The sequence below is a fragment of the Arabidopsis lyrata genome (genome assembly GCF_000004255.2).
Source record: "Arabidopsis lyrata subsp. lyrata unplaced genomic scaffold ARALYscaffold_3, whole genome shotgun sequence".
Lineage (NCBI taxonomy): Eukaryota > Viridiplantae > Streptophyta > Magnoliopsida > Brassicales > Brassicaceae > Arabidopsis > Arabidopsis lyrata.
This window is the reverse complement of record NW_003302553.1, coordinates 3,630,086-3,643,759: the sequence shown is the minus strand read 5'-3', so window position 1 is coordinate 3,643,759 and position 13,674 is coordinate 3,630,086. Positions and strand designations below refer to the sequence as shown.

The 13,674-nt window shown below is 35.7% G+C and overlaps 3 protein-coding genes and 3 long non-coding RNA genes across 10 annotated transcripts; 4 read left to right on the top strand and 2 right to left on the bottom strand.

Moving 5' to 3' along the window:
* Positions 1–2,087: 2,087 nt before the first annotated feature.
* Positions 2,088–4,585, top strand: LOC9320784. Of its 4 annotated transcripts, none has more exons than XR_002333603.1 (3): positions 2,088–3,229; positions 3,388–4,126; positions 4,382–4,585. It is a non-coding gene; the product is annotated as an uncharacterized LOC9320784 (long non-coding RNA). The 4 variants fall into 4 exon arrangements; XR_002333602.1 differs by having other exon boundaries at positions 3,388–4,151; XR_002333601.1 differs by having other exon boundaries at positions 3,388–4,151; positions 4,350–4,585.
* A 174-nt stretch (positions 4,586–4,759) lies between these two features.
* Positions 4,760–5,735, top strand: LOC9318675 (nucleolin 1). Its single transcript, XM_021033737.1, has 5 exons — positions 4,760–4,818; positions 4,909–4,944; positions 5,027–5,258; positions 5,331–5,450; positions 5,537–5,735. Exons 3-5 carry the CDS (start codon positions 5,062–5,064, stop codon positions 5,718–5,720), a joined length of 501 nt encoding a protein of 166 aa, XP_020889396.1. The 5' UTR covers positions 4,760–4,818; positions 4,909–4,944; positions 5,027–5,061; the 3' UTR covers positions 5,721–5,735.
* Positions 5,736–6,251: 516 nt separating this feature from the next.
* On the top strand, positions 6,252–7,162 carry LOC110230519. The gene is made up of 3 exons (XR_002333629.1): positions 6,252–6,491; positions 6,561–6,611; positions 6,689–7,162. It is a non-coding gene; the product is annotated as an uncharacterized LOC110230519 (long non-coding RNA).
* Positions 7,163–7,725: 563 nt separating this feature from the next.
* On the bottom strand, positions 7,726–8,526 carry LOC110230518 (nucleolin 2). Its single transcript, XM_021033782.1, is given in 5 exon segments — positions 7,726–7,811; positions 7,813–7,845; positions 7,942–8,214; positions 8,291–8,322; positions 8,417–8,526. Coding segments are annotated over 5 exon segments (393 nt in total). The 5' UTR covers positions 8,438–8,526; the 3' UTR covers positions 7,726–7,777.
* Positions 8,527–10,076: 1,550 nt separating this feature from the next.
* LOC110230483 lies at positions 10,077–10,939 on the top strand. 2 transcript variants are annotated; one of them, XR_002333591.1, is made up of 4 exons: positions 10,079–10,171; positions 10,269–10,388; positions 10,484–10,645; positions 10,719–10,939. It is a non-coding gene; the product is annotated as an uncharacterized LOC110230483 (long non-coding RNA). The 2 variants fall into 2 exon arrangements; XR_002333590.1 differs by having other exon boundaries at positions 10,077–10,388.
* Positions 10,940–11,379: 440 nt separating this feature from the next.
* LOC9320783 (phytochromobilin:ferredoxin oxidoreductase, chloroplastic) lies at positions 11,380–13,643 on the bottom strand. Its single transcript, XM_021033661.1, has 8 exons — positions 13,293–13,643; positions 12,862–12,978; positions 12,645–12,739; positions 12,454–12,547; positions 12,244–12,375; positions 12,067–12,171; positions 11,928–11,978; positions 11,380–11,846 (listed from the first exon to the last, which is right to left on the bottom strand). Exons 1-8 carry the CDS (start codon positions 13,512–13,514, stop codon positions 11,673–11,675), a joined length of 990 nt encoding a protein of 329 aa, XP_020889320.1. The 5' UTR covers positions 13,515–13,643; the 3' UTR covers positions 11,380–11,672.
* Positions 13,644–13,674: the final 31 nt, after the last annotated feature.

Genomic DNA, 13,674 nt, shown 5'->3' with positions numbered 1-13,674 from the left:
GGATTTTGCCCTTTTTTAGGCTCCAAAAATATGATTTAACATGCGTTTCATTCGTTATGTTTGGGTTTAGTCGGTTCCAGTTGTTCTTAGGGTTTAGTATTTGGTATAATGTACGTATTTTTGCCAAAAAAAAAATCATAAATACGTACATTTTTAAGTGTTAAAAAAGGGCAAATCCATAAATTATTCAAAAAATGGCAAAATCCATAAATGCCATTATAAAAAAGGGCAAAATCTGTAATAATCCCTTAATAGAATATAAGTGCGTTAATTGCGCCCTGACCTAATCTTCACCTCGCCCGTCTTGAGCCAGATTTTTTTTTTTTTTTTAGCCGGATGATTTTCTTTCTGTGCAGAATCTCATAAATCTTGTTCCGTTAACAGACAGATACATTAAAGGTTATGTTGACGGTTTCTTAGTAGCACGACACGCTCTAACTGTTCACGGTGTTACAACAGTGACATTTTGTCCTTTGGGATCTGCCTAGCGACTTCCTGGGGCGTTTGTGTATAAACTAGGATCGCTAGAGATTGATCGCCAATCTGATAACTCACTTGAGGGTTGGGATGAATTGATTGATGAAAATCTCCACATTGGGGGTGGGGGCTTACCAGTTGCAGCAACTTTACTTTGGTACCCTAGTTCAATTTACTATTTTAGAAGCTGGTAACGCAAGACACAATTTTGTAGCCTTTGCGTTTTTGTTGATCTGCTTGCTTTTGTAAAATAACTTGCTTTTGAACATGTATGACACTATTTAGCTATCAAATTTTCTCTTAAACTAAACTTCATATTTTGTTGCACAATTGCATTATATTAACTTTATATTTAAACTATATTGTTGTGGGCGAAGAAAAAAAAAAAAACTATATTGTTGTGCAAAAACATATCTCAAATTGTGAAAAAAATGAATTTTATACCTACAATTTATGTTTTATGCAAAATCATGCATACATCTTAAATCTCGGAAAAAAAAAACTCACATCAAACTTTCATTTACAATGTTAAATTAAACATTCATAATGGTATAAATCGGTATGTACTTTAGTATCTTGAAATTCAAGGTAAGCAGTTCCGTTTTTATCTATTCCGTTTATACCATTATGAATGTTTAATTTAACATTATAAAGGCTCGTGACTGGTAAGAGAATAGATAAAAACAGAACTGCTTACCTTAAATTTCAAGATACTACATTCAGTGATATCAATAATGGAGATAGAGACTATGTCCGTTTTGTGAGATATAACCCATGTCCCGTGATTGAAATGGCCACTATGACTCTGTAGCCCGCGAGTGAAAAATCAACATATATTCATGACTCCTTATCTTCTTCTTTTTTTTAATGAATTTTTTGTTTTTAATCTATCTTATGTCCAGTTTCCTTTACATACCTTTTAATCTTCTAGAGACTGTGACGCTAATAGTGTTAAACATAGTCGAATAATTGGTTGATCCACTATATTGTTATCCATGGTTGAATATTTCTCATAATTGTTTGATAATGATCAGAGAGGTAAATTGCATCTAACTGGATTTATATGACTGCAATTGACAGGTGAATTGAGTTTCTAAGATGTCAATGGACAAGTCAGTCCAATCACATTTGTTTTGTTGCACTGCAGTCGCACAGCCGTCCATTTAAATGGATTATATAATACACCGGCCAGTATGTTCGGATTAGCTCTGGTAGTCTAGTGGTAGTGACAACTCTTTTTGCTTGGAAGGTTACAGGTTCAAATCCCACAATCCTCAAAATTTCCATTTTATTTTTTATAGGCCTTTAAATTTGTTTTTGCTTTTCTAGCTTTTAAATTCTCGGGGACCGCTTTGTTAATAGTCAGTACATTTAAACAATGAATTGAAAATCAAAATAATAAGAGCATCTCCAAAGGGAGTTTCTCTTCAACTTTTTGATGAGTTCTCATCTATAATTGCCAAAAAAATAAATCAAAATTGATAAAACAACAGAGAATCGATTCTCTTAGGAGAGTTTTGAGAACTTGTGAGAGCCGGACACGTGTCACTAATCGATTGGATGATATGTTTTAACAAAAAAAAAAAAAAAACACTCCTTTGTTTTACCTTTTCTCTCGACAAAAAATAAGCACACCGACTCCCTTTCTCTCTCGCGATGGCGATCAAACAAGGTGATGAGTCGACGCTGATTTCGTGGGTTCCCGATGAGTCGACGCCGATTTCGTGGATTGCCAATGATGATTGAAAATTTTGCGCAAGGGTTTTGAGTTTCGGATGATTGGAGGTTACTCTAATATAAATGAACCGTGACAAAATCATTTTCTAATAATTCATTCTGATGGCTGCTGATCATTGCTAGATAAATCAAATTTGATTTCGATTTTTGGGTACATGGTTTAATTTGGATAGTTAATTGTAGTTTGTTTGTTGAAAGAAGCTTGGTTTTGGGGGATCTTTACGACTTTTAGGATTGAGGTTTTCAATTCTTTTAGCCTTAATGTTTTGAATTGTTTTGTGTAATGAGTTTCTGAGGATCTGAGGAATTATGAGAAGTCATGTATTCAAGTTCTGCTATTAAGTTCCTGACGGCTGTGATCAAGTCGATTTTTTTTCTTTCTATTTTGATTGTTTGGGTTGCAGTGTATTGTTCTATGAGCTACAGGACTATGCTAGATTCTGGTCTGGACATAAGTTGCTTTGGATGTGTGAAAATTATGCCTAGTGGATTGGGATTAGCATTTTGTTATCTAAGGGAATCATTGAGTTAGTGACCAGCTCCAAATATGCAAGAAATTGTGAAAATGCATTAGTTTAGTCCTCTTTTCGGGTATCTATATGCCTTAACACTACAATTGCTCAGTGCTTGTGCTCCTTGCTGTTCTTAATTTTGATTATGTACTAGTTTGTTTAGGTGCTATTGTTATATTGCAGGATATGGCGGAGGCAGAAGACTTCTTAAGCGCTAAAGGCAAAAGACTTGTAATTGGATTTATTTTTGTGTTGAATTGAACAATATTATGTTCTACCAGTTAGTTGTGACAATGCAGATGGAGTTACTGGAATACTGTTGTAACTGTTATAGCTAGCTGATGAGTCCTACTAGTTAGATAAAAGGTCTCCTTATGTTCTTCAGCCTACAATCTAATACTTGCTGCAACAGTTTAGTAATTCAAATATTTTAGGATTTTAGCAAAAATGAAACTCTATTTGCAAAACCCATCAACAAGGACCATACTTTTCAAGACGATCAAGTAAGTCCATTTCTCTGCAACTTAATCAACCATGTAAATTATCTTTGGCTGGTTTTCATATGTGCACTTGTTCTAGTCCCTTATGTTTGAACCTAAATCTCTTGCTAGTTTGAATACTAAATGTGCATTATGATCTGATGTATACGTTTTATATTTAGGATAGGGGAAGCCAAAACCCCTAGCACTTGCCCACCTCCCAAAGCTGCTGGAATAACCAGGTCTCCTTACCGCCTCCTCCAAACGATCCTGTCGCTTCAAGGATTGCATCTGATGGCTGCAAGGAATCAATTGATAACACAAGACGAAGGAACGAGCCTCTATCTGATCTATCTTAGCTTAAGTGTAAACAAACCTTGTCTTCTTAATGGCAAAATTTGTATAGGCCAAGTAGAAGTCAAGACACCAAATCTCTGTCTTGAATCTCTGTTTTATAGTCACTCAAAAATCAAAATATGTGTAGATCATGAATCTATATTATAATTTTTATAAAAAAAAAAAAAATTCTGAGAACCCATCTTGAAAGACTACCATTGGACTATAAATTTTTTTTTTAAAAAAGCACAAGCTCTCATTTAACCAATTTCAAAAATTTATATTAAATAAATGGAGAGAGCTCATGGGGAGCTCTCAACCATTGGAGATGCTCTAACCAAACCAAATTCACACGTCTCTATTCGTTCGAGTTTCGACCTCTCCTTTACATATTTCGACTTTCGTGGTCTTAGATTGCAAGTGCTCCTGTTCTCACAAGTGCTAATAAATTTATATATAGGTTGCAAACAAACAAAATTATACTTTTACGTACAAGTTCCTTTAAGAAGCATTACTAATTAACTCTGGTTTTCTGTACTTAGGTGTTTTTTTTTTTTGGGACAGCAATCTTGGAGAAAGTTATAGGTGAAAACAACATCACGATAAAAGAGTATATACAAAGGCCTCCATCTTTCTTTTTTTTTTTTTTGGTAACAAAAGGCCTCCATCTTTAAGGTTCTTAAACAAGGCCACTGAATTTGGTTCTAAGTGTGAAATCTCTAGAACAGCCACCATGATTCCCATCACAATTCACAAAGACACAATTGTTTCTTCTCTTACTCCTCTCGCTAAAATTCGTCCGGTTCAGAATCAGATTTCAAAATTGGACGTTGCATTTAGGGCACCAGAGGAAGAGACTCTAACGGAAGAGGTTCAGCCGGAGCTAATGCCGAAACACACATGGTTATTATAATCGAAGAGAAGAAATGAGACTGAGAGTGAGATTGGTTTACAGTTGTATTTATTCTAGCCCACCTAAGTAGATGAACAATTCTTTTTATTTGTTAAATGTTATCTGAAATATACGTATTTTACAATACTTCAGTAGTTGATAAAATTTTCCAATGATATAAGTATTTAGTATTTACCAAAAATATTTCAGTTTCTATCAAAAAAATTAACAAGTATACTATGTCCGTGCATAGCAAGCTAGTAATGATTATTAAAAAAAAACAATTATAAATACCTTGTTCAGATTAGACCTAAATCCCTAAAACCGAAAATTTTCAGTAAGGGTTATCCCCGGCGCTCTTGTTAACTTGTCCATTGACGACAAAGTAATCTTCCTCTAATCCTAATGGCCTTTCTTCTTATTCACTCTTTGACGATCTGTTTCGAATTTCTGATAGATGTTTTTTGTACCTTAGGGGCTAGCTGGAAGTGAAGCGTAGTCGAAAAATCCGGTAAATCGATTGATTGATTGGTTGAGTTTTTTTGTATGTCTAATATATATATGTTGATAATAGGTTTATCTCTTGCTTGCAGTGACAGTGACATTGAGAGGATTGGCGTTACGGGATATGACATTGGGCTTCCTCGTGAACATGTCGAGAGGGAGTTGGAAAAACTTTACTCGCAATTCTTCTCTCTGGAGGTATGCTTTTATTTATTTTGTGGGAGAAGGCGCAGCAGACAAGGCGTTACAACTTAATGGAAGTGACATGGGAGGATGGACTGTCGATGCTGAGGCCTTGCCCTTTCCTGAAGAAGACGACAAGTAAACGGACTTCTTTAATTTATTTCCGGGATTTGTATCTTTAAGATTGTGTTCTAATTATATATATTTCAGTTACGTTGCATTTCAGGTTAAAGGATATGATACTTCGCTTAGTAAGTCTGATATCAAGTGCGAGTTGAGTAAACTTTTCTCTTCGTGTGGAAAGATTGATGATGTCAGGATTTACGAGGGGTTTGTGGCTTGTTCCTCCCAACCATTTTTTCCAAGTTATTAAAGTCTATCTACTAATAAAGACTTGTGTTTGTTGTTTTTTACAGCTTCTCTATAGTGTATCTAGTGGGGAAAGACGCAGTAGACGAGGCCCCAAAGCTTAGTGGGACCGACATGGGAGGGGGGCACAAAGTAGTTGTTCGGTTTGTTGCTTACCATGGAAGAACCATTGTCCACCCCCGCCGCCACAAAGGCCGCATCATTCGTGGCCGCCCAAGTACGCATACGTAAATATGTTTTTGATTCTTGATTCTTGATTCTTGGTACAGAAGTGTAACAAACTTTCGTTGTTATTTTATAGGGGAAAAGCGGAATATGGCTGAAAAAGAAGAAGATAAGAAGCCAAAGTTTGTTAATTAAAAGAAGATAATTAAGAAGCCAAAGATGAGTGCAAAAAAGAAGATAATTAAGAAGCCAAAGATGACTTTGGAGTTTAAGTAATTAAGCTCGCTAATCATCATCTGCCTTGGTTACCTAATGCATGATAGTTATGTCTGGATTTTAAAGTTATGATGTTTATGTTTGGATGTTAAAGTTACGATGTTTATGTCTGGAACTCTGGATGTTGAAGTTATGATGTGTTTATGTCTGGATTTTTATAAGTAAATCTCTATTGATTAGGTAGAGACGTTTTCATTAAAATCATATCATACTCGAGAATTCTCCTTTTGATGATGGAAATTAAAAAACATTTGCGCAAGTAGACGGCGATAAAGGATTTGCCAAATCTCAAATAGACAAACACAAATAATTATCTTACTGAAGTCACTGAACTTGAACTGAAATCCAAACCGAACATGCAAGCCAAACGGCTTCTATTCTACGGGAAGATGAAGCTAAGGAGCATTATGTTTTATAGGAAACTTTGACTCAGAATCTATCATTTTATTCCTACAGGCATGGCTTGAGATGACAATCCAAGTGAGGGAGGAGATGGAACCATCTCAGGTGAGAGCCAATTATGAAGCACAACACAAATACCTGACATGGCGAGCACAAAAGGTGATTTCATTTCCTTTGTGTAATTGCATTCTCTGTATTGTTACAGTAGATATTGTTTGGTGTTTGCAGGATCCTGGACATGGTCTTCTTAAAAGATTAGTTGGTGAAGCAAAGGCAAAGGTATGAAAGATTTGATCCCATTAGTGTCCCCATTATCAGTTTATGAAGATGTTGAGAAATGATATGAACAAAATCAGGAGCTGCTAAGGGATTTCCTGTTCAATGGGGTCAATGAGTTAGGTACAAAAACATTCATTGAAACTCGGCCATGAAGAGTCTCTTAGGTCTATCTGCATTTCAAGATGATTGTTTAAGTCATATGAAACTCCGCCATGAAGAGTCTCTTAGGTCTATCTGCATTTCAAGATGATTGTTTGAGTTACCAAGAGTTTTACTTCTAATTTGCACCATGCATTGTAGTTTTACAAGTGTAACTCTCAGCCTCTTAGTAGGGCTCAAGTCATTTGCTAATCCTATTAAAGGAGAAGCAAATTCTCTTTCTCTCTCAAAATGAGAATTCTCGAGTATGATATGATTTTAATGAAAATGTATTCGTCTCTACCTAATCAACAGAGATTTACTTATAAAAATCCAGACATAAACATATCATAACTTTAACATCCAGACATAAACATATCATAACTTTAGCATCCAGACATAAACATCATGCATTAGGTAAGCAAGGCAGATGATGATTAGCGAGCTTAATTTCTTAAAACATCTAGACAAAAAGCATAACAAGTAAATAAAAAGGAAGGTTGCACGAGTTAAAAACACCAAAGAGGTTCGTCTTCGAGCTAACTTCTAGTCCAGAGTCATCTTTGGCTTCTTAATTATCTTCTTTTTTGCAGTCCTCTTTGGCTTCTTAATTATCTTCATTTTGGCAGCCATCTTTGGCTTTACATCTATAAAGTAACAAGGAAAGTTTGTTAGACTTGGAAGCAAGAATCAAGAATCAACAACATATTGACGTACCTGGGCGGCCACAAATGATGCGGCCTTTCGGGCGGCGGGGGTGGAAAATGTTTCTTCCATGGTAAGAAACAAACCGAACAAGTGCTTTGCGCCCCCCTCCCATGTCGGTCCCACTAAGTTTTGGGGCCTTGTCTATTGCGTCTTCTCCCACTAGATACACTATAGAGAAGCTGTAAAAAACCAGGACGACAAGTCTTTAGTATAAGTTTAGACTATACTAACTTGGGGAAAAATGGTTGGGGAGGAACAAGCCACAAACCTATCGCAAATAATGACATGACCAACCTTCCCACATGAAGAGAAAAGTTTACTCAACTCGCATTTGATATCAGACTCACTAAGCGAAGTGTCGTATCCTTGAACCTCTAACTCAACGCAACTGAAATAATTGGATTGCAGCCGATGATATATAATATTAGAAAACAATCTTAAAGATACAAATCTCGGAAATAAAATAAAAATAAATTCCGTTTACTTGTCTTTTTTCGAAAGAAAGGGATAGGCCTCAGCATGGACAGTCCATCCTCCCATGTCACTTCCATTGAGTTGCAAGGCCTTGTCTGCTGTGCCTTGTCCCACAAAATAAATAAAAGCATGACTCCAGAGAGAAGAATTGCGAGTTTCGGGAATATGAACATCCGTGATCTCTCCACATGAAGAGAAAAGTTTGTTCAACTCACTCTCGACATGTTCACGAGGAAGCTCAATGTCATATCCCGTAACGCTAATCCTCTCAATGTCACTGTCACTACAAGCAAGAGATTATCATCAACATATATACATATCTTACTCATACAAAAATCTCAACCAATCAAACAATTTACCGGATTTTTCGACTACGCTTCACTTCAAGCCCCTAAAGATACAAAAACATCTATCAGAAAGAAATTCGAAACAGATGGTCAAAGAGTGAATAAGAAGAAAGGCTATAAGGATACGAACAAGATTACCTTGTTGGCGATTTCGTCCATGGATAAGTTGACAAGAGCGCCGGCGATAACCCTTAAGAGATATTTTACGGTATTTATATTATTTCTTTTTTAATCCTTGCTGCTAGCTTTATGGCACGGAGATGTATGTGTGTTAGTTAGAGATATCAAGCGGGCCTTGGCCCATATTCTTATGGCCTTTCTTCTTATCCACTCTTTGCCCATATTCTTATGGCCTTTCTTCTTATCCACTCTTTGACCATCTGTTTCGAATCTTTGTACACTCAAACCTCTATAAATTAATACTCGATAAATTAATAAACACTATAAATTAATAAAATTGTCCGGTCCCAAGTCGGGCCAATATAAAATTTGACAAAATTCGATAAGATAATAAGATAATAATTTTTTTAGAATCTCTATGTAAATATATGGTCCCATTAATATCCTAAATTAATAATCATGTAAATATATATATGTAAATATATATATATATATATATATATATATATAAGTTGTTATACTAAGGTATGCTTTTAGCTATTTTTTTATTAAATTGAATTTTCGTTAGAACATATGTCTAACTTTTATTGAATAAAACAATTGGTCTATTGTGGTTTTAAATTATAGTGTAGTATCTCATTTTCATTACGATAGTCTTATAGCTGTTAAAATACGACAATTGAGGTCATTAATCATAAATTTGAATTTACGTATATCGTTTGTATAAATAAATTCATCTATAGTCTTTGTAATCTTATTGTCATAGTCTTTGTAATCCTATTGTCTAATTTATTTTCGAAAAAGTTTTTTCAAACTATTAAAATTTCAAGTCCAAAACTACAAAATTTATAAATTCATTTCTTTCTAAAATCTTAAGAATTAAAACATATCTCTTTATAAATTAATAAATATTAATTTACACTATAAATTAATAAATATTAATTTATAGATAAATTAATATCACTATAAATTAATAAAATATCATGGTCCCAACAATATTAATTTATAGAGGTTTTACTGTAATTCTTTTGTCAAGCTTGATTCTCTTTAGACAACTTTTGGCTTTTCTTATGAGTTGCAACTTAATAACTTGCTTTTGGATGTGTATGCCACAGATTTTCTCTCTAACTAAACATCAAAACAACTTATGCTTTTGGTCGTGTATTAGCTCTCAAATTTTCTCTTTAACAAAACATCATTTATACTTTCATTTATAACGTCAAAACATTCCTAACCGGTCTGAGTCTCAAACTTGGATAGGAAGAGACTCTATCGGAAGCTCATGCGAAATCGTAAAACCGTAAAATATCATTAAGGGTAATCGCCGGCGCTCTTGTCAACTTATCCATGACACAGGAATCTTCTTCGTACCCTTATAGGCTTGTAGCCTTTCTTCTTATTCACTCTTTGGCTATCTGTTTCGAAATTCTGATACATGTTTTTATACCTTTAGGGGCTTGAAGTGAAGCGTAGTCGAAAAATCCGGTAAATCGATTGATTGATTGGTTGAGTTTTTTTGTATGTCTAATATATATATATATATATATATATGTTGATAATATGTATATATTTTGCTTGCAGTGACAGTGACATTGAGAGGATTGGCGTTACGGGATATGACATTGGGCTTCCTCGTGAACATGTCGAGAGGGAGTTGGAAAAACTTTACTCGCAATTCTTCTCTGTGGAGGTATGCTTTTATTTATTTTGTGGGAGAACAAGGCGTTACAACTTAATGGAAGTGACATGGGAGGATGGACTGTCGATGCTGAGGTCTATCCCTTTCCGAAAGAAGAAGACAAGTAAAGGGAATTTATTTTATTCTATTTCCGGGATTTGTATCTTTAAGATTGTCTTCTAATTATTTCAGTCGCGTTCAGTTAGAAGTTAAAGGTTATGACCCTTTACTTAGTGAATCTGATCTCAAGTGCGAGTTGAGTAAACTTTTCTCTTCATGTGGGAAGGTTGATCATGCCAGGATTTGCAAGAGGTTTGTTGCTTGTTCCTCCCCAGCCATTTTTTCCAAAGTTAATAAAGTCTTAACTATATACTAAAGACTACTTGTCTTATGTTGGTTTTTTGCAGCTTCTCTATAGTGTATCTAGTGGGAGAAGACGCAATAGACAAAACTTAGTGGGACTGACATGGGAGGGGGGCACAAGGTAAGTGTTCGGTTTGTTGCTTACCAGGGAAGAACCATTGTCCACCCCCGCCGCGTCATAGGCCGCATCATTTGTGGCCGCCCAAGTACGTAAATATCTTGTTGATTCTTGATTCCTGTTAACAAATTGTGTAACAAACTTTCGTTGTTATTATATAGATAGAAAACCAAAGATGGCTGAAAACAAAGAAGATGAGAAGCCAAAGAAGACAAGAAGCCAAAGTAGATGGCTGCAAACAAAGAAGATAAGAAGCCAAAGTAGAAGAAAGCTCGCAGACGAACCTCTTTGGTGTTTTTAACTTGTGCAACCTTCCTTTTATATTACTTGTTATCATCTGCCTTGGTTACCTAATGCATGATGTTTATGTCTGGATGTTAAATTTTATGTTATGTCTTTGTCTGGATTTTTACACCTAAATCTCTGTTGATTAGGTAGAGACGACTACACAATTTCATTACAATCACATCGTACTCGAGAATTCTCATTTTGATGATGGAAATTTTAAAACATGATTAGCGCAAGTAGACGGCGATAAAGGATTTGCCAAATCTCATCTAGACAAACACAAATAATTATCTTACTGAATTCACGGAACTTGAACTGAAAATCCAAACGGCTTCTATTCCACGGGAAGATGAAGCTAAGGAGCATTATGTATATTGTGGTGATGTGAGCCTTGTTTGAGCAAAAAGGTTGGTCCTTCGATTATTGTGCGTATCATCGTTACAGGAGTTGTGAATTATGCTGCAAGCTTGGTGCGGTCCTTAGCTGAGAGAGTGCAGAAACCAGAGGAATAGAAACGTAAGAGCGAGTGAGAGATTTGTAAGAGCATAAAGCTTGAGAGAGAGCCAATTTTCTTTTCCTTTTACAAGATTAGCAACTGACTAGAGAGCTAGTGAAGGGCTGAGAGTTACACTTGTAATACTTGTTAAACTACAATGCATATTGCATATCAGAAGATAAAACGTTTGGTAAGTCAAACAATCATCTTGAGATGGAGATAGACCTGAGAGACTCCTCATCATGCTGCTCTTTTTTATTCCTACTTCCCTTAGTTCACTTCCTCTTGTGTTGATGACTCTGAAATCGAACTTGTTCACATATATTCATTGTTAGCCGATAAATTGTCCTGTTAAATCCCATGGCCGAGTTTCATATGACTTCCCAATGATACTTCGTTTATCGTTTACAGTTCCATCTTCTGTTTGGTACTCTGGAAAGTAATCAATGAATGTTTTTGTGCCTAACTCATCCACCCCATTGAACAGGAAATCCCTTAGCAGCTCCTGATTTAGTTCAAATCATTTTTCCTAAACTTATTATGGGACAACAAGTGAAACACTAATGGGATCAAAAATCTTTTATACCTTTGCCTTTTCTTCACCAACTAATCTTTTAAGAAGACCATGTCCAGGATCCTGCAAACACCAAACAATACAGACTGTAACAATACAGATACAGTGTCTGTTCAAACATGCAATATTACACAAAAGGAAACTAAATCACCTTTTGTGCTCGCCATGTCAGGTACTTGTGTTGTGCTTCACAATTGGCTCTCACCTGAGATGGTTCCATCTCCTCCCTAACTTGGATTGTCATCTCAAGCCATGCCTGTAGGAAGAAAATGATAGATTCTCAGTCAAAGTTTCCTATAAAACCTTAGCTTTTGGCCGCTGAGTATACCTGATAGTACTCCAGAAACGCAGAGAACAAAGCCTTATGTTTTTCTTGGCTAGACGAAAACCTGGTCCACATCACCAAAGGCGAAAAAAACTTTATGGATTCACCAGTCAATTTCCCTCCCCATGGGAAAGTCTGAAATAAATCTCAAGATCAGTCATTTATACAAGCATTACGTTTACCTGCAATTGAGTGATTTAGTGTTTCTATTACCTCAGCATATTTGTGATATATGGACATGATCTTGTTATAATACTTGTCTTGGTAATCCGTCTGGTCAGTCAACTGATGCAAAGGATTAAGGTCCCTAAAGAAGAGCATAGAGTAAATCTAGTGCCCATGTTTGGACAATACAGACATGATAACTCCAGCATAACTAGAAGATAAAGAAGAAGATAACTTACAATACAACTATGTTCACGTTGGCAGATGTGAAAAAGTTAGCACAGAATATGGGAGTATCATACTCAGGCTCCATGAAACCTGCAAAGTCAAAGACCTGCACATTATACACACAACAAAAACAATAAGAAAAGCCACGATACAAACAATCAATCATTCGCTGGTAAGGAATGGGGACTAAAGCAATCAATTTGTACACAGATACTGCTGAAGTTAAACCTGCATTGTCTCATTCTCTATGGCCATGCTCCTCAAGAGTCTAATCTTTGAAGATTTAAAAGCAAGCATTCGAAGTTCCGTCCTCCCATCCAATCCTGTCATGCTACTATACTTTTCCTGAAACAGTTTCATGATTAGAAAAATAAAATCTGAAGCTTTATTATATAAGCAGTCTAAAACAGTGAATTTATTGGAGAACTCATTAAATCTGCCTAGACTGGAAATGGATAAACTCTCTAAACACAAAAAGAACAAGAGCTAAGGATGTTCTTCAATGCTGTAAAAACACTTAAAAGCTTGCTCTTTGTTTGGTCCTAATGACAACTCAAATCAATTTACCCAAAATTTTCAGAGTATTTTTTCAGAAAGCAGGCAAGAAACAATGATAAAGATAGTCCTCCCTTACACTAACGAAATGTAATTGCATATACCTGGAGATGTGAAGGTTCAAGAACGATCCTTTTCCTGGTTTCTTCTAAAGCAGACTCTGCGAATTCCTTATAGGAAACAGCAGAGACTCTAAATAAGAATCTTTTACTTCTCCTTCTCGACGTGAAATTGATCTTCTTAGGGCTTGCAGAGATTAGAACAGGAGGGTTTGGTGCCTTGAAGCACGACCCAATTGAAAATCCAGACTCCATTGACAAAGCCATTACAACAACAATCACAAATTGATAACTCAAGGTCTCCTTCCTCCGACACTCTCTTCAATTCTTTATACTGAAAAACTGAAAAGCAAGATTCTTAATCTATAAAAGAGAGAGTTTTTTCACAATTTTAGTGAGACAAACGCAATTTCGCAACGACGATGAA

Bases quoted from the DNA above. Each gene is read 5' to 3' on its own strand.
- LOC9318675 (XM_021033737.1), top strand. From the start codon at position 5,062: ATGACATTGGGCTTCCTCGTGAACATGTCGAGAGGGAGTTGGAAAAAC. The intron at 5,259-5,330 runs GTAAACGGACTT...TATATATTTCAG, and splicing joins TTTCCTGAAGAAGACGACAA to TTACGTTGCATTTCAGGTTA. The intron at 5,451-5,536 runs GTTTGTGGCTTG...TGTTTTTTACAG, and splicing joins GATGTCAGGATTTACGAGGG to CTTCTCTATAGTGTATCTAG.
- LOC9320783 (XM_021033661.1), bottom strand. From the start codon at position 13,514: ATGGCTTTGTCAATGGAGTCTGGATTTTCAATTGGGTCGTGCTTCAAG. The intron at 12,979-13,292 runs GTATATGCAATT...AAACTGTTTCAG, and splicing joins TTGAACCTTCACATCTCCAG to GAAAAGTATAGTAGCATGAC. The intron at 12,548-12,644 runs GTAAGTTATCTT...GCTCTTCTTTAG, and splicing joins AACGTGAACATAGTTGTATT to GGACCTTAATCCTTTGCATC.